General features: G+C 57.8%; 14 protein-coding genes and 3 non-coding genes across 17 annotated transcripts; 8 read left to right on the plus strand and 9 right to left on the minus strand.

Annotated features, from left to right (window-relative positions):
* Positions 1-101: 101 nt before the first annotated feature.
* SPRG_00391 (hypothetical protein) lies at positions 102-1,341 on the minus strand (the record flags this gene model as incomplete). The annotated part of the gene is made up of 4 exons (XM_012338490.1): positions 102-698; positions 741-890; positions 943-1,070; positions 1,119-1,341. The coding sequence occupies 4 exons, from the start codon at positions 1,339-1,341 to the stop codon at positions 102-104; spliced, it is 1,098 nt and encodes a 365-aa protein (XP_012193880.1).
* A 112-nt stretch (positions 1,342-1,453) lies between these two features.
* Positions 1,454-4,443, minus strand: SPRG_00392 (hypothetical protein; the record flags this gene model as incomplete). Its single annotated transcript, XM_012338491.1, has 3 exons — positions 1,454-2,652; positions 2,701-2,941; positions 2,987-4,443. The coding sequence occupies 3 exons, from the start codon at positions 4,441-4,443 to the stop codon at positions 1,495-1,497; spliced, it is 2,856 nt and encodes a 951-aa protein (XP_012193881.1). The 3' UTR covers positions 1,454-1,494.
* Positions 4,444-4,900: 457 nt separating this feature from the next.
* On the plus strand, positions 4,901-7,014 carry SPRG_18795 (hypothetical protein; the record flags this gene model as incomplete). Its single annotated transcript, XM_012338627.1, has 2 exons — positions 4,901-5,833; positions 5,881-7,014. 2 exons carry the CDS (start codon positions 4,901-4,903, stop codon positions 7,012-7,014), a joined length of 2,067 nt encoding a protein of 688 aa, XP_012194017.1.
* Positions 7,015-7,387: 373 nt separating this feature from the next.
* Positions 7,388-8,677, minus strand: SPRG_00393 (hypothetical protein). Its single transcript, XM_012338492.1, has one exon. The coding sequence runs from the start codon at positions 8,611-8,613 to the stop codon at positions 7,855-7,857; it is 759 nt and encodes a 252-aa protein (XP_012193882.1). The 5' UTR covers positions 8,614-8,677; the 3' UTR covers positions 7,388-7,854.
* A 278-nt stretch (positions 8,678-8,955) lies between these two features.
* Positions 8,956-9,727, minus strand: SPRG_00394 (hypothetical protein; the record flags this gene model as incomplete). Its single annotated transcript, XM_012338493.1, has 3 exons — positions 8,956-9,335; positions 9,426-9,651; positions 9,701-9,727. 3 exons carry the CDS (start codon positions 9,725-9,727, stop codon positions 9,067-9,069), a joined length of 522 nt encoding a protein of 173 aa, XP_012193883.1. The 3' UTR covers positions 8,956-9,066.
* A 945-nt stretch (positions 9,728-10,672) lies between these two features.
* SPRG_00395 (hypothetical protein) lies at positions 10,673-12,170 on the plus strand. The gene has a single exon (XM_012338494.1). The coding sequence runs from the start codon at positions 10,795-10,797 to the stop codon at positions 12,061-12,063; it is 1,269 nt and encodes a 422-aa protein (XP_012193884.1). The 5' UTR covers positions 10,673-10,794; the 3' UTR covers positions 12,064-12,170.
* Positions 12,171-12,624: 454 nt separating this feature from the next.
* On the minus strand, positions 12,625-13,379 carry SPRG_00396 (hypothetical protein; the record flags this gene model as incomplete). The annotated part of the gene is made up of 2 exons (XM_012338495.1): positions 12,625-12,801; positions 13,071-13,379. The coding sequence occupies 2 exons, from the start codon at positions 13,377-13,379 to the stop codon at positions 12,625-12,627; spliced, it is 486 nt and encodes a 161-aa protein (XP_012193885.1).
* Positions 13,380-13,957: 578 nt separating this feature from the next.
* SPRG_00397 (hypothetical protein) lies at positions 13,958-16,905 on the plus strand (the record flags this gene model as incomplete). The annotated part of the gene is made up of 11 exons (XM_012338496.1): positions 13,958-14,229; positions 14,281-14,362; positions 14,403-14,600; positions 14,645-14,731; positions 14,785-14,909; positions 14,988-15,321; positions 15,369-15,496; positions 15,552-16,227; positions 16,280-16,477; positions 16,526-16,681; positions 16,738-16,905. 11 exons carry the CDS (start codon positions 13,958-13,960, stop codon positions 16,903-16,905), a joined length of 2,424 nt encoding a protein of 807 aa, XP_012193886.1.
* A 294-nt stretch (positions 16,906-17,199) lies between these two features.
* SPRG_30008 lies at positions 17,200-17,271 on the minus strand. Its single transcript has one exon. It is a non-coding gene; the product is annotated as a tRNA-Asp (tRNA).
* Positions 17,272-17,452: 181 nt separating this feature from the next.
* On the minus strand, positions 17,453-17,524 carry SPRG_30009. Its single transcript has one exon. It is a non-coding gene; the product is annotated as a tRNA-Cys (tRNA).
* Positions 17,525-17,748: 224 nt separating this feature from the next.
* SPRG_30010 lies at positions 17,749-17,820 on the plus strand. The gene has a single exon. It is a non-coding gene; the product is annotated as a tRNA-Cys (tRNA).
* A 347-nt stretch (positions 17,821-18,167) lies between these two features.
* Positions 18,168-19,582, plus strand: SPRG_00398 (hypothetical protein). Its single transcript, XM_012338497.1, has 7 exons — positions 18,168-18,408; positions 18,455-18,568; positions 18,619-18,701; positions 18,749-18,890; positions 18,947-19,078; positions 19,127-19,258; positions 19,309-19,582. The coding sequence occupies exons 1-7, from the start codon at positions 18,178-18,180 to the stop codon at positions 19,522-19,524; spliced, it is 1,050 nt and encodes a 349-aa protein (XP_012193887.1). The 5' UTR covers positions 18,168-18,177; the 3' UTR covers positions 19,525-19,582.
* Positions 19,583-19,803: 221 nt separating this feature from the next.
* On the plus strand, positions 19,804-20,293 carry SPRG_00399 (hypothetical protein). The gene is made up of 2 exons (XM_012338498.1): positions 19,804-19,915; positions 20,053-20,293. The coding sequence occupies exons 1-2, from the start codon at positions 19,839-19,841 to the stop codon at positions 20,240-20,242; spliced, it is 267 nt and encodes an 88-aa protein (XP_012193888.1). The 5' UTR covers positions 19,804-19,838; the 3' UTR covers positions 20,243-20,293.
* Positions 20,294-20,846: 553 nt separating this feature from the next.
* Positions 20,847-22,298, plus strand: SPRG_00400 (hypothetical protein). The gene is made up of 7 exons (XM_012338499.1): positions 20,847-21,157; positions 21,209-21,322; positions 21,379-21,461; positions 21,508-21,652; positions 21,704-21,835; positions 21,895-22,026; positions 22,072-22,298. The coding sequence occupies exons 1-7, from the start codon at positions 20,933-20,935 to the stop codon at positions 22,282-22,284; spliced, it is 1,044 nt and encodes a 347-aa protein (XP_012193889.1). The 5' UTR covers positions 20,847-20,932; the 3' UTR covers positions 22,285-22,298.
* On the minus strand, positions 22,253-23,439 carry SPRG_00401 (hypothetical protein). Its single transcript, XM_012338500.1, has 8 exons — positions 23,324-23,439; positions 23,238-23,271; positions 23,124-23,185; positions 22,849-23,072; positions 22,713-22,800; positions 22,602-22,664; positions 22,452-22,541; positions 22,253-22,410 (listed from the first exon to the last, which is right to left on the minus strand). The coding sequence occupies exons 1-8, from the start codon at positions 23,405-23,407 to the stop codon at positions 22,306-22,308; spliced, it is 750 nt and encodes a 249-aa protein (XP_012193890.1). The 5' UTR covers positions 23,408-23,439; the 3' UTR covers positions 22,253-22,305.
* A 7-nt stretch (positions 23,440-23,446) lies between these two features.
* On the minus strand, positions 23,447-24,267 carry SPRG_00402 (hypothetical protein). Its single transcript, XM_012338501.1, has 5 exons — positions 24,162-24,267; positions 24,016-24,116; positions 23,869-23,965; positions 23,723-23,808; positions 23,447-23,673 (listed from the first exon to the last, which is right to left on the minus strand). Exons 1-5 carry the CDS (start codon positions 24,254-24,256, stop codon positions 23,633-23,635), a joined length of 420 nt encoding a protein of 139 aa, XP_012193891.1. The 5' UTR covers positions 24,257-24,267; the 3' UTR covers positions 23,447-23,632.
* Positions 24,268-24,427: 160 nt separating this feature from the next.
* On the plus strand, positions 24,428-24,688 carry SPRG_00403 (hypothetical protein; the record flags this gene model as incomplete). The annotated part of the gene is made up of 2 exons (XM_012338502.1): positions 24,428-24,567; positions 24,622-24,688. 2 exons carry the CDS (start codon positions 24,428-24,430, stop codon positions 24,686-24,688), a joined length of 207 nt encoding a protein of 68 aa, XP_012193892.1.
* Positions 24,689-24,877: the final 189 nt, after the last annotated feature.

Here is a 24,877-nt window from a genome sequence, read left to right on the forward strand (position 1 = left end):
TGTGTAATAGTACCAAGGACCTTGGTAGTAGCCTCGCTGTGCCAACATGCAGAGCGTTGTGAGCAGATAATTGCAGCAAGCGATTCAAGACGGGCAGCTGTCTACTCGTCTTGCTTCTTGGCCTTCTTGCTCTTCTTGGCATCCTTGTCTTTTTTGTGTTTTTTGCTCTTTTTCGCCTCCTTGTCCTCGGGCGCATCCTTCCGCTTGGTCGTGGCCGCCGCCTCCTTGTGAAAGCTCTTGAGCTTCTTATAGACAGCCTTGACCTGCGCCTGGTCCTCGACGGTCGCGTCGCGCGCCGACTTGAGCTGCTTGACGTGCGCGAGCACGTGATGGATCGCCGCGACTTCGCTCGGGTGTTGCTGGCCGCGCTTGCACTGCACGAGGTACTCGTCCATGCGAATGGACGCATACGTCTCGGGCGCTGACTCGACCGTGAGCTGCAGCCCCGCGAGTGCGAGGCATGCCGGTGCATACAGCAGCGGCGCGTCGGTCAAGATGAGGTCGTTGATGCACGCGGTCGCGCTGGCGTGGAGGCTCTGGAGCGTCGGGATCTTGAGGTCGACGCCGCGCGACTTGTAGAAGGCGCGAATGTCATCGATAAAGCCCGTGAGGGCGCGGAAAGGATGGTACATGATGAGCTGGAAGCGAACGCCTTCGAGAACGATCATCTCGTGCGCAATCACTTGGTTCACGTCGACCTAGACAACGCTTGCATGCTTCGATGCGAGATCCGATCGTACCTGGAGCTGCTCGGAAATCGAGTCGACACTAATGTACTGCTCTTCGACCTTGCCCGCAACGTAAATGACGGTGGGGGCAATGTACTTAGGGTGGAACTCCATGACGCTGTTGGAGAGGTAAAAGCGCTTGAAGAGCACGACCGCCGCTGACTATGGGATTGCATGTAGCTCGTAAGAGACGCCATGGCGATGGTAGATAGACCTTGACTTTGTCGGACGTCCGGAAGAGGCGCGTGCAGCTATCTTGGACTTGGATCTGGTAAAAGTTCAAGACGAGCGCCTCCTCGGCCAGCGTCAGCAGCGCGAGCTCGTTCGGCGGCACGTCGAGCTCTGCACAAAGCAACGAATGAGCGCCGCTACGTAGGCCACGGCGCGTACCTTCGAGTGTATCGTTCCAATCGGTCGTGTCCAGGACGGCATTCGTCGACGCTGGCAGGAGGCACGCAAAGGAGCGCGGCTTGCGCGCCAGCGTCGGACTCGCTTCGCACAGCTGCAGCTGCTTGTGGCACTTGTTCATCTTCAAGGCGCCAACCGTGCGCAGCTGGTCCTCGGTGAAGACCCAGTTGTTGAGGTGGGTCGACGTTGCGAGGTAGGCTGCCATGGTGGCCCGCGTGTGGTCGGCTGGGCGAAATAAATCAGCCTTTCACCGATTGGTCGATACTCAAACCATTTTGGCCAATCCCTATCCCGCTCCACCGATTTGGATTTGGAAACAGTGTCTCGCCAGTGTATATTCTAGTGTACAGCGCATCATCTATGCCTGGTCGTCGTCTTGCAGCGGGAGGCGGCTCGGCAGCGAGTTGGACCGGATGTAGTAGCGACCAATGGTCGCCCGCGAGAGCTTCTCGTGCGGCAGCGTCGGGTGCTTCTGTGTGAGCTTGACAAAGAGGCCTGTCGCGCGGACCCACTCTTGGCGAGCTTCCAGCGCCACGACCATCTCGATCGTCGTCTCGGGCGATGGCTGCATGCCACGGCGATGCATCGTGTCGTAGATCGCGGATACATGCGAGTGCTTGCCTGCGTCGTTGAAGAGGCGCATGACAAGCGTGCAGGCTTCCGTCGCATGCAGTCCCCGGTCTTCCATGCAGCGCAAGACCGCGTGGGCGTCGTCCGGTCGCCCAGCGGCCGCGAGCTCCCGCAGCACGCCCACATACGACAGTGGGTCGTTCAAGTGTATTTGTACAGCCCAGAACGTCTCGAGGAGCGCATCGACGCTCCACTCGTGTCGGTTCGCCGCATGAAACGCGCGCAAGAGCATCGCAAAGCTGGTCGCGTCTGGCGCCGTGTGCGCTTGGAGGGATTGGAAGAGCCGTTGGCAGTCGGCAAAACGCTCTTCGTGCATGGCCTGGCCTAGGAGCGTCGTGAACGTAATGACATCGGGCGCGAGGCCATGGCGCGTCGTGGCATTCTCCAGAAACGTCTCCATCGTCGCCAGCGGGAACGCCTTGGACGACGTGAGGGCGCGGAGAACGAGGTTCACCGACACAATCGACGGGCATGTCGCCGCTTCGAGGCGCCCGTAGAACTGCAAAGCGGCGTGGGGCAGGCGCGCATGGCCACAGCCGTCGAGCAGCCGATTCCAGATGCGTTCGTCGACAAACTGCTTTGGCATCTCGTCCACGATGGTCTCCATTAACGCCACGTCGCCATGGGGCGCGAGCGCGTGCAGTAATCGGAGGTACGTGGTTTGGTTGGGCGAAACGCCGCAGACTTGCATGCCTTCAAAGACCTGGACGGCGTCCAGCGGCTTTTTCGCGTGGCCGCAGACCTCGATCGCAGCGTTAAAGACGTCGACGGACGCATCGTCGATCGTGCCGAGGTACCGCATCGCGAGTGAGAACTTCTTGGCGTTGGCGCACGTCAAGAGATACAGGACGTGCGTGTCACTGGACGGCGCCACCATATAGTCCGCCTACGCGAGCGTATGGAACATGGCCGCAGGCAGAGGCCATGGTAATACCATGAGTCGAAGCACGTCGGCGGCTTCGCTGTACATGCCGTGGCGACGAAAGATGTCCAAGGCGGCGTTGTAGACGCCCGCGTCCAGCGGGTACTTTGTGAGCCGCTGCAATAACGAGGGAACGGCGTCGGGCGTACGGCGAAACGTGCGCAGCAGTGAGAAGAGACCGGCGGCCTCGGGCGTCCCGACGTGGGCTTCCTCCATGTGTTCGAGGAGCGCCAGCGCCGCGCTCGTGTCCTTCCTAACGCACACGTGAGCGCACACAAAGAGCCGGGGCAAGAGGTACTTTGCGCTGAGGCCTTTGAAGAGCACTGCATATGTAAACGGCGTTGCTTTCATTGGCATCGCGGCCAAGAGGCGCAAGGCGCCGGTGACGTCGGCGGCGCGCACGAGCGTGTCGATCGCGATCGCATACATGGTCGCATTGGGGGCCGGTACGAGACATAGCAAAGACGGCACCCGCGCCGCCGCACCGACGTCGCGTGCTGCGAGAAGCGCGAAGCAAACGCTGTCGTCGTTGAAGACGTTTGCAGCAACCATTGCGTCAAAAAGCCCAAGGAGGAGATGATGGCGCCCACCATCATAGCGGCGCAAACCCGAGAGCACGGCGTTGTAGGTCGCTGCGTTCGGCGGCGGCACGAGCGAGGACGCCATCGTCCCGACGATGCAAAGTACGTGGGCCAGGGCGTCGTCCGGCCGGTGCCGCAGCAGATCGCGGAGCCAAGCATTCGCGATTTCGGTCGTCCATCGATCGCTGTGCACGTCGTAGGAGATTAGCGAGGCGCGGCGGCGCGACGCCATGAGGTCGTTGTTCTTGGCGTCACGCAAGAGCGGGGGCGGCACGCTGTGGTCGTACGCGCGGGCCCGCAGTGCGCGTAAGATGGTGTAAAAGTCGGCTTGGAGGCCAGCGTCGGCGCAACGCTGCAGCGCCGCGACGTAAAGCGACCCGTCCAAGGCAATCGAGAGAGGTGCAATTCGATCGAGCCAGCGCGAGAGGTGGACCACGGGCAGTGCGTCCAGCACGAGGTGGGCCAGGTCGCCAGAAAGGCTCAGTCCATGGACGCTGCCCGCGACGTCGAGCAGCAATTCGAACGGATAGGCCGGTAACGCGCTGGGCTCCACGGCCCGTATCGTGTCGCATAGGCTGACGCACAGCGAGAGATCGAGAGATGGGTGTTGTGGCATGGCAGCTGTCCGCGCCGCCACGGCGGCATCGCGGTAGATGGTCAAGAGCGCTCGCACGGCGGGTTTTGTGGGCACGAGGTCGGCCGCGAGCATCGTCGCCCAGTAGTCTTCGGCCGCGACAACGTCCTGCGACGCTACACACGCTTGGATCAGGCCTTGGTACGTGTGTGCGTTCGGGGCGAACTGGTGCTGGCGCATCGAGCGAAACAAGGCACGCGCGTCGGCGAGGTCCCCGCGGTGGCCGCACGAGTGGATTGCAATGTTAAACAAGCTGGTGCTCAGATCTGTGGGCGGTAGCGACTCCAAGTAGAGCATCGCGTCGCGATGCTTCCGCTCGCGAACGAGGGCCTGAAGCACGCCGCTGTGGCTCGCGGGACAGGGCCGCATGTGCTGGGCCATGAGCTGCAAGACCTCTTGGGCTTCGCGGCTGGAGAAGCAACGACCCGTGTTGGCGATGAGCTTGTTGAACTCGTCGCGGCTCAAGGCCACTTGTTCGTGGCGAACCCGGTCGAGCAGCGCCCGCGTCGACTGCTCCACGACCTTCGTCACGCGCTTCATTTGCCGTCGCGATTTTCAATTCGGCATTCCAAGTCTAGAAATCGGCACATGCCGACCTGGGCCGCGCCCTGAAACACATTGGTTCACTAGCCAGTACACCAAAGAGCAATGCATTTTACTCGTCTTTCAAACTTGCGTTGCTGTCGCCTCGGTTGATTGCTGGCAAATGCGCGTATACCCGGTGGCGGGACCTCGCGGTGGTTGTCTCGCGGCCTGGCAGAAGAGGCATATGCCGAATGCGAACGGTGGCGCCACTACGGACACTGGATTGGCTAAAATCTATTCTTTCATGCGCATTGATTGGTGTAAAATCGTATTTGCATCGAGATCAAGCATTGGATTGGCTGGAAAGATCGCGAAACAACCAATGGCATCGAGCGATACTGGTGGTCTGGTGGTTGGGCTCCGATTGGGCTACGGACCAGTGAATGGTGGCAGAATTGAACATCGTTGTAGCATGGCGGCCTTGAGCGGAGTGAACACGTCGCTGCTCGATGGCGACGTCCCGTTCAGCGCGTGTGGCTTTGGCCTTGACAAGCGCCTAAGCAAGGCCTGCGCCAAGATGCAATTTGTGCATGCGACGCTCGTCCAGAAGCACTGCATTCCGCTGGCGCTCCAGGGCAAAGATCTCCTCGTGCGCGCGCGGACGGGCTCGGGTAAGACCGCGGCCTTCTGCCTGCCCGTGCTGCAGAAGATCCTCGCGGCCCACACGCCGTCGACGAAGAAGTCGATCAAGGCGCTCATCCTTGTGCCTACGAAGGAGCTCGTGGACCAGACGCGCGCCCATTTGTGGGAACTCATGTACTATTGCCGCGACGTTGTCTCAGTGCTCGGTCTCAGCGGCCAGAGCGTCAGTGCCCAGCAGGCGCTGCTGCGTGATGTGCCTGACATCCTCATCTCGACGCCGTCCCGTCTTGTGGTGCATCTCGAGGCCGGTAACGTCGACCTCAAGAGCTCCGTGCACACGGTCGTCATGGACGAAGCCGATTTGGTGCTTTCGTTTGGCTACGGCGAGGACGTCAAGAAGATCTTCAACGCGCTGCCCAAGATCTGCCAGCACTTTTTCATGTCGGCGACGCTCAGCCCGGAGCTCGATGCGCTCAAGAAGGCCGTCTTGCACAACCCCGCGGTCGTCAAGCTCGAGGAGGGCCACAGCGACGGAAAGCTCCAGCAGTACTACCTCCCGGTCGTCAAGAAGGACAAGGACCTCCTCGCCTACGCGCTCATCAAGCTCGGTGTGATCCACGGCAAAGTCATCTTCTTTGTCAACTCGACCGCGGCCGCATACCGCCTCAAGCTCTTCTTCGAGCAGTTTATCATCAAGGCCGCGGTCCTCAACGCCAAGCTGCCGCACAACTCGCGCCAGCACATCATCCAGCAATTCAACCGGGTACGTCCTTGATTGTCTGTTGATATGGCCACTCAGGTTTGTCTCAGGGCATGATTGACTTTTTGATTGCAACCGACGACAGCGTCGACAAGGACGAAGGCGACGACGACGAAGCCGACTCGGACGAGGAGGAAGCCGAGGACGAGGACGAAGACAATGAAAACGAAGAGGAAGAAGAGGAAGAAGAGGAAGAAGACGAGGAAGAAGACGAGGAAGAAGCCGCCGAGAACGACGACGACGACGCCGAAGAGAACGACGAAGAGGATGAAGACGACGACGACGACGAGAACGAAAACATGCTCGATGGCGAGGACGACGAGCCCGAGTTTGGCGCGTTTGGCGACGACGATGACGACGACGACGAGGCGTCCAAGCCGACCAAGGGCAAGCGCGAAGCCGAAGGCTTTGGTGTCAGCCGTGGTGTCGACTTCCGTGGCGTCACGTTTGTCATCAACATGGACTTTCCATCGAGCGTCAAGTCGTACACGCACCGGATTGGTCGTACGGCGCGCGGCGGTGCGTCGGGCACGGCGCTCTCGCTGGTCGCGACCGACGACGCGAACGAGAAGCGCATTCTGGAGAAGGTCCAATCGCGCCAGGCGCCGGTCCTTCTCGAGTCGCAGGACCTCGTCAAGCAGCCGGCCCCGCTGGCGTTCAACGTGCAGGAGATCGACTGCTTCCGGTACCGCGTCGAAGACGTGCGTCGCGCCGTGACCAACGTCGCGGTCCGCGAGGCGCAGCTCTCGGACGTGAAGAAGGAGATGCTCAACTCGGAGAAGCTCCGGTCGCATTTCGAGGACCACCCGCGCGAACTCAACTTGCTGCAGCACGACAAGACCGTCGGGAAGGCCCGCATCCAGCCGCACTTGGCCACGATCCCGACGTACCTCGTGCCGTCGGCGCTCCAGGCGCCGGCGCCGGCCAAGAAGCGTAAGCAAAATGTCAACTATGCTGGCAAGAAGAACCACAAGCGCCGCACGGACAACGACCCGCTGCACACGTTTACGCACGACGAGCCCAAGCCCGAGGCGGAAGAAGACCGCATCACGTACGGCGACCGCGGCGTCGGCAAAAGCACGTCGGGCCGCCAAAAGTGGAAGTCGATGCACAAGAAGGGCCACTTCAACCCCAAGACGATCGCCAAGAAAGAGCGCAAGGCCCGGCTCGGCGCCAAGCACTAAGTTTATACCTATACCGCCTCTAATCCTACTACAACACTACACCTTAGACGAACATGGCTGGAATCTAGTTGCTAATGTTATACGCATGGGACGCCACGCCTCATTTCCCTCGGCAGCGCTCGAGGGCCAGTGACGTGGCGGCGTCCAAGGGCGATGCCAGATAACACCAGTATCAACGTGCCCGCTCGCTGCGTGGACACCAGGTTGGAAACACCAGTTTGGAGACGCGACCGGTGATCGTTGGTATCAGAGACGACTCTGTAGCAACGTAACGAACGCATACCAAGCAAAGAAAGGCAATGCAGCACAACCTTACTACGACGGGACGACTACTTGACGACGAGTGAAATAACAATCAATCACTTGAGACCCGCTGCATCTTTCGGGTATACGGTTCATACGGCTTGGTGGTTGGCGTGGGTCCGCCGCGTGGCATGGTGCGTGCTGTTGTCTCGGTGGAGCGCCTTTGGTGCACGGGGGCATGGCGCACACATTCGGGTTTGTCGTCAGGATCGTAATACTTGATGTGCTGCAGGATGGGTGGGAACGTGACGCGCCTTCTGGGGCGACGGGGCGCGGGGCGGAGCGGGGCGAGCGCAGAGAGGGGCACGGGACGTGTGGTTTGCGCTGGCAGAAAGGCCTTGAAGTAGTTGCCGATCGCATTTGGACCCAGGGATACGTAAAGCTCCATCTCTTCCTTCGTCGCTAGGTCGTTGGCGAGTTTTTTCATGCCTTCATTGAGGTGGAATGGCGAGCGAAGCGGGACTTCCTTCTGGAGCTCGGCTTGCAGCGCCATTGCAAACTCGGTCGCGCGTGCCGGTGCCATGCTCGGGTTCTTGTTCATGATGGCGTTGTAAAAGGCATGCCATGCGTCGTCATGGAGGGCGTCGTTGTGTCCCGCGGCGGCGACGTCCGGGCGACTTTGGTCGGTGGCTCGACCATGTCGGCCTCACGGAACTTGGCATCCATCCAACTTGTAAACGCAGTGTGCCGCCGGACAATGACCGAACGCGTTTGCGTGCGCATGAACGCAATGTTGTGCAGCTGGGTGTGGACGAAAACGAGCGCAAGCTTGTGGCACTTGGAGCTCACGTCGGCCTTGATGTGTGCCAAGAACGCCGTGTAGTTACCGGCGTCCGCCTTCTTGATCAAGGAACTGCGCAGTGCTTTCAGCCGGTCAGCAGCGCGCTCGATATCGTTGAGCTCAAGCAGGGCCGGCGTCGGGTGGGCCTTAATGCATTTGGTCAAGTCCAGTCGCACGAACGAGACACCTTGAAGCGAGTGCAAGGGCAAGACCGAGTCCTCAAAGCGAGCAAACCGCTGCGGAAATTGGACGACGTCGGTCGCCACGTCTTGGTCCGTCACCACGTTCTTCTCCGTCTTGGTGTGAATAAATACGTCGTTGGCGCCGCCTTTGATTTGCCATAGCAGGGGGCAGGCCTCGCAGCGGGAGAGCGAGAAGGCCGGCGCGTCCGGCTTCGTCGGCGGCGACTGCCGCGGGACGTGCGCCTTCCCGAGGGCTAGAAGCCGCGAGAGCACATGGCGAACCTCGCAGCACCAGGATGTGTACTTCATCTCGAGGAGCGCTTCCTCGTCCATCGTCGTTGCTTGATCGACTCCTCGCAAGCTCGAATGCAAAAAAAGCTTGGCCCAACGGGCCCAAATAAAATTCAGCAATCGTTTTTTACGCGCATACATTGATACAGACACGCGAGACGCTTTTATTTTTCCATGCCATGGCAGGTGTTTTTCCCATCGAAAGAAATGGATCCCGAATCATTTAAAAGTTGTTTTTAATTCTACCGCACATTTGAACTTTGTAAGCACGGGCGGGCGCAAAAACAGAATTGGATTCTATTACCGTGTGGGCGAATTTTATATGCCAGGGCGGCATTCCATTGGCTATAATTTTGACATGCGCACCAATCAGAGAGAGAAACGCCATGGCGCCAAAAGCGACAACGCGTAAGATGCGTGCAAGGATCACCAATGGTTGATCGCGTTCCGGCTTCATCAACACCTACTACATAGTGCCTCCTCGCAGCACTTCAGCTACGTCGCGAGCGCGTCGTAGTGGTCGTGGTGCGTTGACGAAAGGCGCTTCTTGTAGCAGAAGAGACCGATGGCCGCGGCGCCGACAGCAGCGCCGATGCTGCAGCCGACAGCCACGCCAATATTGACGCTGGTGGAGGACGTTGTTGTCATGGGTACCGCCGTCGTCGATGCATGGTAGACGCTGTACGAGACGCAGCCAAACGATGCCGATGCACAGGCAAACCCGGCAGCACACACGGCCTTGCCATTGAACATCGTCGCAGTGGCTGCCGCATAGCCGGTAGCAGCGGTCGATTTGTCGGCGACGCAAGGAAACTTGGGGCCCACAACAAGCGCCGCCGTCGGCTATAGCGTACACTGGCACATAGACGGGCACGCTCGGATGCCTGCCCAGTCGTTGCAGTAGCTGGTGCACCGGGCCGCGTTCTCCGACGTCGAACGCGTCGCGTTGAGGTTGGCCACAGTCGACGGCCGCGTATAGTTGGCCCATGAAAGGTGGTTGAGCGTCGATGCAAAGGCGTCAGCATCTTTGTTGAGCCTCGATGTGAACGCGTCAGCGGTGTAGCTGCACACGGCCTGCGTCTTGGCCCGACACGTTGATGGATCGCAGCATGCATACGGCGGCGCGCACGTGGAGACTGGCATCAAAGGCGCGCATTTCGATGCCATCGAGAGGATGGTCGTGACGCCGCATGCGACGCACTTATTGTTGCACGATGGCACGAGGGGGAGGTGGTCGTCGACGTTGGCCGAAGAGTACGACAATGCAGCTGCGCCACGCCCATTGAGTAGCTCGATGGCTTCTTCGACCGTGAACGCTGACGCAAGCGCAGCCAGCAGAAGCAGACAGAGTCCACGCATTTTTCACACTTGCGACCCGACGCTCGAAGATCGCCATCGTTATAGATCCCTCGTCACTGATTGGGCGCAAATTTACGTCCGGATTGGTCCAGCGTGAGCAAGGGGCGAACGGCGTGCAATGCCATTACGTTGGGGCATGGACATGCGACCTGATAGCAGTCCTCTGCCGGCCGTATCTGACGACGTCCTCTCGCAGAACGTGCTGCTTATGCACGCCGTCCCTCGCCACTGAGCGCTCGCCACGATCCGAGAACACGCCCCGTTGTGTCGTGGGCATCGTGCGTTCTGATTGGTCAGAGCTTTCGGAATCCACGTGGCAGCTTCCGCGAATCGGATGCGGTCGGCAACTCTTCCACGCCACGTCCTTGGCGCAGGATCAGCTGTGCTGGTCAGGGCTGTTGCACTGACGCAACCACATGCGACGCTGTGGGCACGTGCTGGATTTTTGGCGGCGCATTCGAGCTACTCACAGTAGCTACTATAAACACACACAGAACCATCGCCGAGTGGCGATCCAAGGGCATGGTGTACGCTGTGACGCTGCGATACGTCGACGCGCGTGGCTCGTCTGCGGTCTAGCACCTCGGCGACGCTCAGTTTGCTCAGCTTTTGTCGAAAGCTTCGATGCATTTGTATCGAAGCACGTCATCGGCACCCCTTTTTGTCAGTATATTTGACCGTTGGACCTTCTTTTCTGTAATATGGGGGAAACCGCACCCTCTTTGTATCAGATTGAAGTGGCGCTAAGAATCGAGAACTTTGGGATGCCCATCTGGCAGTTGGCGGAGGTCTCTACTCGGAACTGGCACTCCCACATTCCTTTACACTCCCGACCCACCCGGCGGCAAGTGCAGTGGCGCCACGATGCCCATGTTCCCGACCCGCATCTTCACCTCGCCGACGGTCTCGGAGCAGTCCCCGTCGTCGTGGCTCCAGGCACTCAAGGGCAAGACGGCCAGCGCCGACGTCTTCTCGGCGCTCGCCAAGAAGGCGCCGTCCAAGAAGACGCTGACCAAGCCGTTTGCGCTCTCGAAGGAGTACGTCACGAAGCGCTGGGGGCGCGGACAGGCGGCGGCGACCCCGCACCAGCCCACGCGCGTACAGCCGCTCGTGCAAGAGGTGCCTGGCGTGAGCGCGGCCATGGCGCTTCGTCAAAAGGCGCTGCACGCCGCCATCGCGTCGGGTGACCTCGTGTTGACAAAGGAAGGTTGCGGCGGCGCGTACTTGCTTCGTGACGACGACGACGCACCGATTGCTATCTTCAAGCCGCGCGACGAGGAGTTCATGGCGCCCAACAACCCGCGCGGCTACGTAAGCCACGGTGCAGTGCTCGGCGAAAGCCTGCACCCAACGCGAAAGGGCTTTCGCGTCGGCAACGGAGCTCTCCGAGAAGCTGCTGCGTTCATGCTCGACGCCGCGTACGAGCACTTTAGCGGCGTCCCGGTCACGAGCCTCGTCACGGCGCCGATCGGGAACACGTGGAAGGAAGGCTCCGTGCAAGCGTTTGTGCCCTCGGAGTCGTCGGCCGAAGACATGGGCACGCTTCAATTTTCGGTTCACGACGTGCACAAGATTGCGATCTTGGACCTCCGCCTCTTCAACACGGATCGTCACGCGGGCAACATTCTCCTGCAGTCGACGACCGACAAGACAACCAAGTACAAGATGGTACCGATTGACCACGGCTTGACACTGCCCGCTTATCAGCACCTCGACGGCGCCACGTTTGACTGGCTGCACTGGCCGCAAGCCAAGTTTCCCTTGAGCGCATCGGCCGTTGCGCATGTCCAGCGCCTCGACCCGGCCCGCGATGCTGACCTCTTACGATCCCTCGGGCTTCCTGAAGACTGTATTTTGACGATGCTAATCTCGACGATGCTGCTCCAAAAGGCGGTCGCTGCCGGCTACTCGCTCTATGACATTGGGATGCTCGTCCAGCGCGACGGCCTCGGCGACACGCCATCCCAGCTCGAAGACGTGGTCGAGCAGGCGCGGGCCATGCTACCGGCGGAAGCAGACATGTACGACCCGCGCGTGGCAGGTCGTATGCTGCTGGACCTCGTGGCGAAGGCACTCGATGCGCTCCTTTTGGATTACCCCAAGAGCAAGGTGCGCAGCATTAGCAACTTGTAGATGTAGGCAGGAATGTCGTGTAGAGTAAAAGAGCAAGTAGACGCGTGTGCAGTAGCAAAAATGAAGTAATATAATAAGACAAGAAGAGGCGAATCCGCCCACCCGAAACGTGCTCTTTCTTTGGCCGCAGCGGACCGAGGACGTTGATACGCATCGGCACTTGTAGCTGCCGATAGCTGCATGCCCAAGCGACGGGGCTTGTGCAAAGAGATAGTAATCGACGAATGGCTAAAGGGATCGATCTGGTACGTCGCCGAAAGTATTGGCAAACGGAGGCTACATGTGGAAATCCAACATTTAGCTAAAAACGTTGCAGTGGCGTGCAATGACATCAATGCGGATCGCACGTTGCGGCGGAGTGGTGGGCCGTGCGATCACACGACACTTCGCCGTCGCGCTATTCCAGTGCACGACAGTCAGGGTGGTTCTTGTCGAGGCCATCGAGGCGACAACGAGCTCAGTCTGAGAGGAAAGTCCACTTCTCATGTTGTTCCAGCATTTGACTACTTGGCGGCGATCCGCGTCTGGTATGTTTATGTACATAGCGTGTACTACGGACAGCTACCACGCGAGAGACCGTGCTGTTTGCTTTGACGGGACTTGTGGCTGAAACGATGCTTGCTCGTAGATGCTTGTCGTCGGGCGCTGACGCAGCTTCTTCTCTGTGTGGACTGGTGGCGCAGCGACCTTCGTGTCGAAGTGGGCGCGGTCGCCCAAGCGCTGTAGTTGTTGCGACACCTACGCATACGAATATGTGTACACCATGATCTTACGCACAGCACATCGTACGGCCTCCCGTTGCAGTGTGCCAGTGCTCTCCGTGTCAAGGCACAAAACAGCATATCAATGTCACTGCTAAAGACGCGCTCGTCGCCGTCCATCGTAACCTACAAAAGATGACATCTACTTTCGCATCAAGAAGGATAGTGTTGGAGCAGCATGCCTCGTTGAAGCATTGTCGGAACCGCGCTTTCGTGAGCAGTGGGCTACCGTGGTCCACGGGCTACGAAGCCGTAGTTCAGTTTGGTCACATGCAGTGTGCGCACTCGGTTCCGTGCTTTGTCTAAATTGTCCATGGCGCCTTGCAGTCGGGGTACTAGTCGAGCCGAGAGACACGCCTGCGTCTTCTTCGTATCGACAGCACCCTGTAGCTTGAGCTTGGGCAAAATGACTTCGATTTCGGGGTCGGCAGCGGCGCTACTTGGTCGAGGTGTCGGCAAGCGCGGGGTCGCAGGATGCGTACGGCTGCGTGGCGTCGCTGATCGCAGCACTCGCTCGTTTGGAACGCCACGCCGGGGGGTGCGCGCGGGGCGCATGCTCGATATCAATCGTGCTATTTATATGCGTTGTGCCCATTCGCTGCATCATCATCGATGGTCGGAGCGCCATATTAAATACTTGAGCGCATTCGTCTTTTAGCTGGCTGCACGGTTTCAAGGCACATCGTGCTGTGAGAACTACACGTCGCAGTGCATGTACAGGAGGCGTCATCCCAATCGGACGGTCCGAACTCACGTTCGCGCGGTTTGAATGCATATTGTTGTGAACGCAACCTACTACCTTTGGTTGTCACCCCCCTGACCTACTACGTACATGTGCAGTCCATACTGTCAGCACGCCTATAGTGGCCAGGCACGTCGCATTGAGAGACTAGGCATCGATAGGTTTGCTCGAATTCTAATCGCCCTTTTGTCCCTTTTGAATCACAAGAAATTGCCGACCAACATTACGATCTTGTTGCGATCGGAAAGAAAACTCAGTCTGGGATCCCATCCAGTGTTTGCGACCGAAACCGTCGGGAAACGGCTAGTCCGGATACAGAGCGGTGTCGTATCCGGACGTCTCGCCCGAAACGACGCTTGGGCAGTTGCAGATTGGTCGTGTCGAGCGCAAAATGAAGCACGAGCAGTTCACCGAGGAAGACGATACGGAGGAAGAAGTCGTCCTCAACGTGCGCCGACCCTCTCGCCTCACGATCCCGGACCCGGCTGAGAAGCGCAACATGTACGCGGACTCGCCCCGCGCAAGCCGCGAGCCACCGACGCTCTCGCTGGCCGAGCAGCGCCGGCGCAAGCTCATCGGATGCTCGTCGCTGGCCGCGCTCTTCTTGAGCGTCGTCGTCTGCATCGCCATGATCCGCGTCCTTTCGGGCAACGAGCATCTCAGGTACATATCATGCGAAATGGGCCCTTTCACAATCGATGGATCTTCGTCTAGCGCGCTCACGCCCAACCAGCGCAACTTTATGCTGGCGACCAAAGCCGCCGGCGCGAAAGAGACGCTTGCCTACTACACCAAGGTACGCGTTGTTGGAAGTGCAATGCTCACGCGTACGATAGGAGTCGCGCGCGGCGGGCTCGACGGGTGACCTTGCGATGGCCAAGTACATTATGCAGAAGGCGCTCGACTTTGGCTTCCCAGAAGACAAAATCAAGCTCAGCGAATACGAAATTCTCCTCAACGAGCCCACGTCAGTGCGCGTCGGTCTAGTTGGCGCCGTGAAGGACCTCGCCGAGTCCTACATCAACAAGCCTTCGGTACGGCGATATCTCGTCTCAGGAGCCATACTGACCGAGCGTAGGTGACTCCGTTCCACTATTACTCGATGAACGGAACGGCTCAAGGCAAGCTTGTGTACGCCCACTACGGCCGATCCAACGACTACGATGTACGCCGTGTGCAAGCAGTGAGCTTGATACCGATGGCCCGTATTGCGCGTAGAGACTGCGCGCTGCGGGCGTCGACTTGAACGGCAAGGTGCTCTTGGTGCGCATGGGCCGGATCTCACTTGCGGCCAAAGTCGAGATCGCCAAGGAGACGGGCGCCGTCGCCGTCCTGACCTACAGGTACAAACGGTTCCTCGCACGAGATGCTTTGATTCACGTTCGGTGCTAGTGACCCGGCTGACAATGGCAGTTTGCAAGGCAAGGCGTGGCCGAATGGGCCTTACGCGCCCACGGACCGCGCGCTTTTGGCACGGTGTACATGGGCAACGGAGACCCATCGACTCCCGACGATGTCTCGGTGCCACTCATGGAGCGCCTGCCTGTGGACATGGTCTTTTCGGAAAACAACACGCGCAACCTCATGCCGCAGATCGTGAGTGTGCCGATTAGCGCAGACGTTGCCAAGAGCCTGCTGAGCAGCGTCAACGCGGGCGTAGCTGCCAAGAGTCTCTTTCCCGACTTTGCGCCGGGGCTGAAAGGCGCGTCGTATCTCTGCGGCGACAGCTCGGACGACGTGGTCGTGGAGAACATTGTACGTTGTCGATGTTGTCCTCTCCAACCTCATGGGACCATGCGTAGCAAAAATACAGCTACAAGAAGACGTGGAACGTCGTCATCTTGCTCGAGGGTACGCGCGAGGCCGACCGCATGGTGCTCATCGCGAGCCAGCGCGACTCGATCACGTCCGGCTCCATCTCCCCGGGCAGGTACGAGCAATCGTTAGAGCTCCATACTATCCCAAAACTCATGGCATGCGCACAGTGGCAATGCGGTCTTTATCGAGATGCTCCGAGGCATCGGGAACCTCTTGAGCCAAGGATGGGCGCCCCACCGCACGCTCTTCTTGGCGTCCGTGGACGCTGAAGACTATGGCAATGTCGGCACCTCCGAGTGGATAGACCGCCACTCGTCGAGTTTTGCGGCGCGTGCCGTTGTCTTCTTGAACGTCCGAGACCCGGTGGTTGGCCCCGGTGCGCTTACCGTCGAAGCCAGCTCGAGCTTGCGCACAGCTCTGCTCTACGCGACGCTTGGTATTGCGCAGCCTGAGACGAACCCTAGCGACACGCTCAACCCGTCGAGCATTCTCAGCAACATTACGCTGCATTCCGACGAGGGTGCAGTCTCTGGTCCGACGTCGTTTATTCACGGCAACACGACACTGGTGTGGGAAGACTTGACGAATGCAGTGTCGGACTCCATTTACTACTACTGGCTCAAGGCCACGAAAGCCTCCGACCCGAGCGCCGTGACGCCATCAATCTCGACGCCCGGTACGACGCACCTCTTGTCGCCTTTTGTGGTCCGGCTGGGTGTGCCCGTCGTCGAGCTTGCCTTCGACTCTGGCATCGACTCAATCGACGATACGTCGTACGACACGCTCGACTGGATGAAGGCGTACGGTGATCCGTCCTTTACGTTTCACCGCGCGGCCGCCCAGGTACACGACACTCGAGTTAAGATGGTCCCTGATTCGTTTGTGATTGTTCTAGCTCTACGGCAGCATCATGCTTTCGTTCAGCGACTCTGTGTTTTTGCCCTACGACTTTGTCGAGTACGCCAAGGACCTCCGCGCTGGAAAAACGCAGCTCGTCTCGGTCCTCTCAACGTACAAGGCGTTTTCGCTGAACCTCGACCGTCTCGAGCGAGCGATCGTTGCTTTCACCAAGGTCGCGACCAACGTCAACAAGGTAGACGCACTCTTGTTGCTCGATTGGGTTGGTTCAACATGCGGTTAGGAAATTGTGCAAATGTCCGATGAGATGCTCGACGTGTTGAACGGTCAGATGATTGTGGACGTCAAGCGAGCGCGGGACATGAACAACCGGTTGATGATGACGGAGCGCGCGTTCTTGTTCCCGGAAGGTCTCCCTGGAAAACCGTGGATGAAGCACGTACGTCACTCTGATGTTGTTTGTGCTTTAAGCAAGTTTTCATTGTTGCTGCCTAGTCGATTTACGGTCTCTCGGTATGGAACGACTACAATGTTACGCTTTTCCCGGGCGTCTTTACGGCTCTGAGCGAGAAGAGCCTCATTGACGCCAAGCACCAGCTGCACCGCCTATGTCGCACGATCGAAGACGCGACGGATACTTTGGCAACGGTCAAGCTCGCGTAGAGGCTAGCATGGACGATAGTAGTCCTCTACTTGTTGCTACGACACCACTGCTTCACGCGATCAAGGGCCCAAGTCTCATACCAACTAAATATACATGACATGTGCACGCTATTCGATTTGTAGTCTTGTCTTAATCCAACGCTCTGGCTACCTTTCTGCAGCTAAGATCATAATGAGCGAAATTGGTCAAAATCAAAATCAAAATCAAAATCAAAATCAAAATCAAAATCAAAATCAAAATTGCAGACATGTTCTAAAAAGATGATATCAAAAGAGATGTGCACAAAAATCAATCTCCCCGTCCGGGAATTGAACCCGGGTCACCCGCGTGACAGGCGGGTATACTAACCACTATACTAACGAGGATTGTATGCTGTGAATCATTCAACAAACATCAATTGTATGCACAAATCCGTAAAGTAGTTCAAGCCCTGGCATTCCATGCCAGTTTCAACTATTCAAGTATCATTTAGTATGATTGATACGAATATTTCTTCAAAAGTTAGCCACATAGCACCGCCTTCCTGAACAAACCAAAACCACAAAAAGCGCATTGCCGGACTCGAACCAGCGACCCTTTGAGCTGCAATCAAACGCTCTACCACTGAGCTAAACGCGCACTTTGTATACTATGCTGTCATCAACTGTGATCGAGTTTCTATTTTATAATAATGTTTCGCAAAATCTTGGATTTTAGAAATAGCTATGGTGGAGCAGGATTTATGTATAATTATAATAGTATACGACGATAGCACCGTCGCTTGTCATAAAATAGTCGAAATGAATCGGTGTTTGCTCAAATAGAAACTCGATCACAGTTGATGGCGGCATAGTATACAAAGTGCGCGTTTAGCTCAGTGGTAGAGCGTTTGATTGCAGCTCAAAGGGTCGCTGGTTCGAGTCCGGCAATGCGCTTTTTGTGGTTTTCATTCCCATTTTTCTACACATTTTTCGCACGAAACGCTGCACAATTTACACACAAAATACTTTGCTGTATGTAGAGCGCATTTTGTTTATGTCAGCATCTACACGTAAGTACCGGTAATGTTATGTACATGTTCAAATGTAGGATAATCGATGGTACTGCACCAATGCGCCGCTAATGCCGACACCATGGAACGAGTAAAAATCTTATGGTGCAAGTTCAAGACATCCATGCCGAACTTCAACCACGCCAGGTCATGGTGGTTTGTTTTTAAATATACAGGATTTTGTAGGCTGAGGCTCCATTTAAATAACCTTGTATCGCTCAGTTTGCATTTTGCGTTTGAGATGTTCCTTCGGCACCTTTCCCGACGCGTTCGCACCCGCACGACGACGCTAGCGACGGCCTTCTCAAGCAAGTCTACGGTCATGCCCCTCGTAGACATCGCGCCGCTCCTCGACGCGTCGTCGACCAAGGCGGAGCGTCAGCCGGCTCTCGATGCCATGCGCGACGCGTGCGCGTCGGTCGGCTTCTTTACGATTCCCGTCTCGGTTCTGCCGCATGGCCTCGTCGAGCGCGTATGCTTGCATCTTGTGGTGGCTGCATATTCATGAACGCGCTTAGGTTTACAGCCGGGCGGATGAGTTCAACGCGCTCCCGACCGACGTCAAGCACAAGTACCATGTCAACAAGGTGCCGAACTCTCGCGGGTGGACACCGCTCTTTGAGGAGCCCTCGGTAGGGCGATACTGTCTCCTTGTTTGCTGGACGCAAAAAAATCATTGTAGTATGTGCCCGGCGTCGTTTCGCACTTGGAAGGCTATGACATTGCGCAAGAGCTCCCTGCTTCGTTCATGGAGCACGACAAAGGGTACGCTTCACCCTCGTATTCCCGCGTGTATCATCTCGCGAGTCTAGCCTCGGCCCAAATGTGTGGCCTGCCGAGCTTCCAGCGTTCCGCGACGACGTCATGGGCCTCTACGACGCAACGACCAAGGTTTCGAACGCTCTTTTTGAAGGGTTTGCCGAAATGCTCGACCTGCCGAGGGATACCTTTCGCGTACACACAACTCGTGTGTTCTGCACATTCTACCTGATTGTTTTTGTGCCATGTAGAAATTCAACACGACCGAGGCGCAGGCGTGCATGCGACTGCTCACGTACCCCGAGAACAGCGCACCGATGGACGACCGCAATGTCGGCATCGCTGCCCATACGGATTTCGAGTGCTTTACGATCATCCACCAGGTCGGTGCTGCATGTTCTTGAGAGTCAAGCTGCACATGTAGTTTGTAGAACAATGCAGGCTTGCAGCTGACGACGCGGGACGGGCAATGGACGGACGCACCCGTGATGGCCGATCGCCTCGTCGTGCTGGTCGGCGATGTGCTAGAGCGCTGGACGAATGGCACGCTAAAAGCAACCCCGGTATGGTCTCATTTTTTATCGCTGAAACACCTAGGATTGATGTGGTGTAGCACCGTGTCTTGAACACGCAGGCCAAGCGCCAATCGATCGTGCGCTTCAATGGTGCCGAGGGCAAGGCCGTGATTGCACCGCTGCCGCCGTTTGTGTCGTCGACGTCGCCGGCCAAGTTTGCGCCCGTGACACAACGCCAGCACATTGAGAACGAGCTCAATACGGCGTACGACAACCTCGAGTCGAGTCGCAAGGACATCCAGCAGCAGCTGTGAGTGCGTAGCATCAATCTACATTTCGTTCACTTCGTTGCATGCCACTGCAGTTCATGCGCAACGGGAACCAAAACACCTGCCTTCTTTGCGGGACGAGGACACTGCGACTTGGTTGGCTGGAGCCACGCCGCGCTTTGAGTCATGAAATGTGGGAAGGGGTTGAGAAGAAGCAACGGTTGCGACACGAGCGCAACGACGCGAAGCTACGTTTTGGACCTGCTGCGAGCTCAGAACTTTCGTTTCTGGGTGGGTAAGCCGCACAGAGACGGGTGGTATTCACTTGCGATCGGGTCGCGCGCGACTGTTGACGGAGCATGGCTGGGACGCGCCAACCGTCCAACTTTGCGTCCGACAATCGCGGCAACGGGCAGATCGACGTGCCTTCTTGCCCGTTGGGCCCTGCTCGATCTTTGCGTTAGAGAGCTCAGAATTGAATTCACCCAGTATGCCGGAAGCCAGCAAGACAACGGACACAAGCTCGAGCGCCTCCTCCAAGTTGGCGTCTGCGCGCGACAAAGTCATGGATAGCGCCCACGACGCCAAGACCAAGGCGTCCGACAAGGCGAGCGAGCTCAAAGACAAGGCGTCGGACAAGGCGCACGAGCTTAAAGACAAGGCGTCGGACATGTCGAGCAAGGTGGCCGACAAGGCGCGCAATGCGAAGGACAAAGCTACGGGCTCCATGAAGACGAGCGACAACAGCGACGACCCGTACTAGGCGGCCCCGCATCAACCCCGCAACCATGTGCGGAAAGAGTCTCGCTCGACCTTTTCTAGTAGTAGCTAGTAACTAGTGGCTAATGCACATGGGTTATCGCACTTGAAATCGTGACGCAAACTTCTGCGCCTGCAACTTTGAGGCAATAAATCGAAATCGCAGGCTCACCGTCAATCATGGTGTCATCACCGTCCGTGGATGCGCGTAAAGTGACCTTTCCTGTGCGCTTGTCCCTTTTTAACCCTCCGAGGACTAAAGGCCAAACTGTCCGGTGCCTGCTACTAAGATATAAAGTGTTTACCGAGATTCTCATCAGCGCCACAAACTGTTGATAGAATCCGATCTGCACCGAGTGCATTATATCTATCCAAAGTAGTACAGTATCCGGATTGAGCGCAGGATCTGAGTACAAACTCGAGCCGTCGCCTCGCTTCTCTACCATCGACAAGGTTTCGCCTGTCGCCTCGAACTCGCTTTGGGCCCACGCACCATCGAGTGGTGGTTAGAGCAACGACCTGCGTTTAGAGCGCCTCTCCGCGTGCCCGTAAACAAGTGCATGTGTTCGAGTCGCGCGATTGGTCGAGTTGTCCAGATTGTAGGTCGTTGCGGCCATCGGTGCCGTGGCCATCGTCACCATCGTCCGCGCCGACGCGCTCGTTTGCGCTGGCATTGCCGCATTGACCAAACACGATGCTGCGCTCTTTTCGCAAATCTGCTGCACCCGTTCTTGCTCGCGCCGCCTCGTCGTGGACAGGCCCCGACGTTCCGACGATCGACATTCGCCCGCTTCTCGACCCGCACGCATCGACGGCAGCGCGTCAACCGGCGCTGCGCCGCATGCAAGCCGCGTGTTACGAGGACGGGTTCTTTGCGATCCCAACGTCCGTGCTCCCGCGCGACGAGCTCCTTTGCAATGTACAACTATCTAGCACCACGGTGGCTCTTCATTGTTGCTGGTGCCGATAGGTCTACTCAAGCATGGACGCGTTCCATGCACTCGCGCCATCCGCCAAGGCCAAGTACCACCTCCAAAAGGTGCCCAATGAGCGCGGCTGGACACCACTGCACCAAGAGCCCTCGGTAGTGCACCTTCTTCTTGATCCAGCGCCGGTGGACTAGTTCTCTTCGATGCCTAGCACGTTCCTGGCGTCGTCGCGCACCTTGAAGGCTATGACGTCGCGCGCGAGCTACCTGCGAGCTACCTCGCTCTAGACGACGGGTCCTCAGCTGGGCGCGAAATGAACGTGCTCAAAGCAGTTTAATAGGCTGGGTCCTAACGTGTGGCCCGACGACGAGCTGCCTTCGTTTCGACACCACGTCACTGCCCTCTACGATGCGCTCACCACTGTCGCCGACGGTCTTTTCGAAGGTTTTGCCGAAATGCTCCACCTCCCCCGCACCACCTTGCGTGTACTCTTTGGATCTTCATCCCACATGTGACTCTCATCCATCGACATGTAGGAATTCCACACGGCGGAGGCGCAAGCTGGCATGCGTCTTTTGACGTACCCCACCAACGATGCGCCCATGGACGAGACGCATGTCGGTATCGCCGAGCATACGGACTTCGAGTGCTTCACCCTTCTCCACCAGGTCGGTTCCGTTCTATCGTATTATTGCTCGAGGTCACATAAGATATAACGGCGCGTTAGACCAACTGGGGCCTCCAGCTCACAACCCGCCGCGGGGCCGTCGTCAATGTACCCGTCGCCACCGACCAATTTATCGTGCTCATTGGCGACGTCCTCGAGCGCTGGACGAACGGCGAGCTCATCGCGACGCCGGTGCATGGAATCTTCGTCGCTGCTCGCGAAATTTTTGATGTATAGCACCGCGTGCTCAACACGCCTGGGAAGCGCCAGTCGATCGCGAGGTTTAACGGCACGCAGCGGTCGGCGGTGATTGCGCCGCTGCCTGGTTTTGTGTCGAGCAGTCGCCCGGCGCGGTACGCGGCCGTGACGCAGCGCCAGCACACGCTCAACGCCATCATGCGACCGTACACGCCGTCGTCATCATCGGAGAAGAACAATACATTGGGATAAACGCCGTGTAAGAGAACACACTCAAGGCTTTTGCTCCTTGAAGTGCGGCTGGAGTTCGTAGCAGCTCTTGTTCGGGCCCTTCTTGTGGTAAACACAGATCTCCTTGAGGATTTCCTTGAGGTAGGCCTGTGCAGATGTGAGAATACTTCATTGAAATAGCAAGCGACCTCGGGCTGGCGGCAGTGGGCGTTGAGTTCCTTGAGCGGCCAGTACTCGCGCTGCTCGAAATAGTGAAAAATCTGGTTCTTGAGCGCTTCCTACACAGTCATACAACAAACACGATGAGATGAGGCGCACATGTCGTCGTCGGAACGTACGCGGTCCATCTTGATCTTCTTGAACGGCTCGGAGGGGCCTTTGATTTTGCCTTCTTCTTCCTCCTACGTACAGTATACAGGCGATTGTGCACGTTGAGAGGTAGCGCAGACCTCGTCTTCGCTCTCCTTGTGCTTGGGAATCTTGATCGTAATGCCACCCTTGACTTGCTTGGGCGTGCTCTCGAGGGGTACGACCGTGCTAGAGCCGAAATGAAAGATCCAGCGATTGGCAACGCGGCGCACGCACCCTTTCTGCATCGACTTGACGTAGCGAACGCCAAGCTGCTTCTTGTAGCGCTCGCCCGGCTTGGGCATCATCGAGCACGACTCGGTGACTTTGCCTTCAATGGCCATGCGCCCCGAGCCGTCCTGCGAAAAGACCTTGAGGCCGAGGTCCGACCGCGTCAGCTCCGTGCGGTACTCGGTCGGAATCTCTTCGCTAAGGGTGTCCGAGTTCACCGTCAAGACGCCCTACACATCGTATCCCATCCAGCCTTGGCCACGGCGCACATGATGGCGTACCTTGCGCCGGCCGAGCGCGTCGCGCTTGTTCATACGCAGTGTGCCCAAGAGGATTTCGCTCTCTACACACCGATACGATGAGGCCATGCTGGGCCATGATGGACCGTCCGATACCAGTGATGTTCTTCCACGAGCTCCCGAGCTCCTTCTACAAGGTGACAGTCGCTATCATGCACTGCGCCAAGGCTGCACGAGCGTACCGGCAGCTTCACGAGGTACAGCTCGCGGTCCTCCAGGTCCAAGTACACGGGCTCAATCGTATCCTCAACTTCGTCGTGATCCATGGCTGCCCGCTCGCTCGGTCCTTCAAGCCACAAAATAATGGACTCTTTTCAGCATTTTAATATTATTACGGCGTTTTTGTCCCGGACAAAAATGCGTAACGGAATAGTGTGAAACGCATAAAATACTGTTTCGAGATATGCGGGCCGCCACGTCAACCGATTCCACAATACACATTTCGCCGACTCGATTTGCATCAACGCCATCCCAAGCGAGAGAAGCGCGGGCTAATAGAAACGAAGTTGGCGCTGGAGACACGCCGCGAACGCTATGAAGTGAGCGTGTCGGCACGAGCCATCATGCAATCCGCTTCGTACCAGCACGCGCTTTTTGTGCAGAGTCGCCCAATTCGCGTCCGAAGTGGCGCAGCAGGATCGCAGTGCCCAGTAGGCTCGGACACACACTACCACGTCGTAGTACAGCATCCCAGTCGTTGTAGGCTGGTGGGCAGTGTACTACGTACCTGAACGGCACAACAATGAGCGGCAGCGTGGCGTCGGCCCAGCCATCGCGGATGTAAAAGAACATGGCGATCGACCCTATAGCATGGGCGACTGCGCCTACGCAATACGAACGCTAACGACTATCAAACGCATAGGTAAGCACCCACACAGGAGGCTCAAGCCCGGGTACAAGCAGCTACGCCCCGACGCGAGAAGAGAAAGCTCGAGGCCGAAACCGATCAACGCCAGCGTCGTCAACACCTCGGTGCTAATGATATATGCGTCAGGATGCAAGAAGCAATGCACCACGTACAGGGGCGTTGACGGGCGCACGGCGACCACGAGTGTCGCGATGCAGTGGAGATTCGTCGCGACAAACTGCGTCGCGGCGATGCACAAGCGTCCCATATCCACGAGTCTAAATTTGCACGAAACCGCTGGATCGACATCTTGTGGGACACGGATTTCCGCGAAACCGCTGGATCGACATCGTCCGGGACACGGTAATATTTTTAGGGGCCGTTGGCGTTGACGGCCATTTTCGAACGCGCCCCCAAGCCGTCGACCGCATCAAGCAACATGCGGCTCATCTGGGTGCTCCTCCTCGCGCTGGCCGCGTCGCCGTTCGCAGCCGCGCCGCAGCTCGAGCAGCTCCCGCCCCGCCGCCTTAGCATGACCAAGGAACTCCAGCGGATCTCGGCATCGGCCATCAACGTCGGGTACGAAGCGCTTACCGCCGCGTCGCCATGGACGTCCGAGCCGCGCCCGATTAGCGCGCACTGGACGTGCAGCAACGTCGCCGCGATTCTAACCCTCGCCGTCGTCATAACGATGGTCTGAGCCTTATTTATTCGGGCGATCTTGGCCGCCACTTTTCCCATTAGTATGCTAGTAGTATTAATCCAAGCACCGATAGACATTTCTCCTCACGTCTTCGTGCAATGTTGTTGTGAAAGCACGCTGCGTCAAGTCCGACCTGCTGTGATCGGCCGCCGCTCCAAGGTTGGCATATCGCAGGGCAGTGATGGC

This window comes from Saprolegnia parasitica (genome assembly GCF_000151545.1).
Source record: "Saprolegnia parasitica CBS 223.65 unplaced genomic scaffold supercont2.1, whole genome shotgun sequence".
Lineage (NCBI taxonomy): Eukaryota > Oomycota > Saprolegniomycetes > Saprolegniales > Saprolegniaceae > Saprolegnia > Saprolegnia parasitica.

What these genes read in the sequence shown, in the direction of transcription:
- SPRG_00393 (XM_012338492.1), bottom strand. Translation starts at nt 8,613, where the DNA reads ATGGACGAGGAAGCGCTCCTCGAGATGAAGTACACATCCTGGTGCTGC.
- SPRG_00395 (XM_012338494.1), top strand. Translation starts at nt 10,795, where the DNA reads ATGCCCATGTTCCCGACCCGCATCTTCACCTCGCCGACGGTCTCGGAG.
- SPRG_00398 (XM_012338497.1), top strand. Translation starts at nt 18,178, where the DNA reads ATGTTCCTTCGGCACCTTTCCCGACGCGTTCGCACCCGCACGACGACG. An exon ending in TGCCGAGGGATACCTTTCGC is followed by an intron (nt 18,891 to 18,946) that starts GTACACACAACT and finishes TGTGCCATGTAG; the next exon opens with AAATTCAACACGACCGAGGC. An exon ending in GCTTTACGATCATCCACCAG is followed by an intron (nt 19,079 to 19,126) that starts GTCGGTGCTGCA and finishes TGTAGTTTGTAG; the next exon opens with AACAATGCAGGCTTGCAGCT.
- SPRG_00399 (XM_012338498.1), top strand. Translation starts at nt 19,839, where the DNA reads ATGGCTGGGACGCGCCAACCGTCCAACTTTGCGTCCGACAATCGCGGC. An exon ending in ATCGACGTGCCTTCTTGCCC is followed by an intron (nt 19,916 to 20,052) that starts GTTGGGCCCTGC and finishes AGTCATGGATAG; the next exon opens with CGCCCACGACGCCAAGACCA.
- SPRG_00400 (XM_012338499.1), top strand. Translation starts at nt 20,933, where the DNA reads ATGCTGCGCTCTTTTCGCAAATCTGCTGCACCCGTTCTTGCTCGCGCC. An exon ending in TCCCCCGCACCACCTTGCGT is followed by an intron (nt 21,653 to 21,703) that starts GTACTCTTTGGA and finishes ATCGACATGTAG; the next exon opens with GAATTCCACACGGCGGAGGC. An exon ending in GCGAGCTCATCGCGACGCCG is followed by an intron (nt 22,027 to 22,071) that starts GTGCATGGAATC and finishes TTTGATGTATAG; the next exon opens with CACCGCGTGCTCAACACGCC.
- SPRG_00401 (XM_012338500.1), bottom strand. Translation starts at nt 23,407, where the DNA reads ATGGATCACGACGAAGTTGAGGATACGATTGAGCCCGTGTACTTGGAC. An exon ending in ACGCGCTCGGCCGGCGCAAG is followed by an intron (nt 23,073 to 23,123) that starts GTACGCCATCAT and finishes TACGATGTGTAG; the next exon opens with GGCGTCTTGACGGTGAACTC. An exon ending in CCCACTGCCGCCAGCCCGAG is followed by an intron (nt 22,411 to 22,451) that starts GTCGCTTGCTAT and finishes ACATCTGCACAG; the next exon opens with GCCTACCTCAAGGAAATCCT.
- SPRG_00402 (XM_012338501.1), bottom strand. Translation starts at nt 24,256, where the DNA reads ATGGGACGCTTGTGCATCGCCGCGACGCAGTTTGTCGCGACGAATCTC. An exon ending in GTGCGCCCGTCAACGCCCCT is followed by an intron (nt 24,117 to 24,161) that starts GTACGTGGTGCA and finishes ATATATCATTAG; the next exon opens with CACCGAGGTGTTGACGACGC. An exon ending in TGCACAAAAAGCGCGTGCTG is followed by an intron (nt 23,674 to 23,722) that starts GTACGAAGCGGA and finishes CTCACTTCATAG; the next exon opens with CGTTCGCGGCGTGTCTCCAG.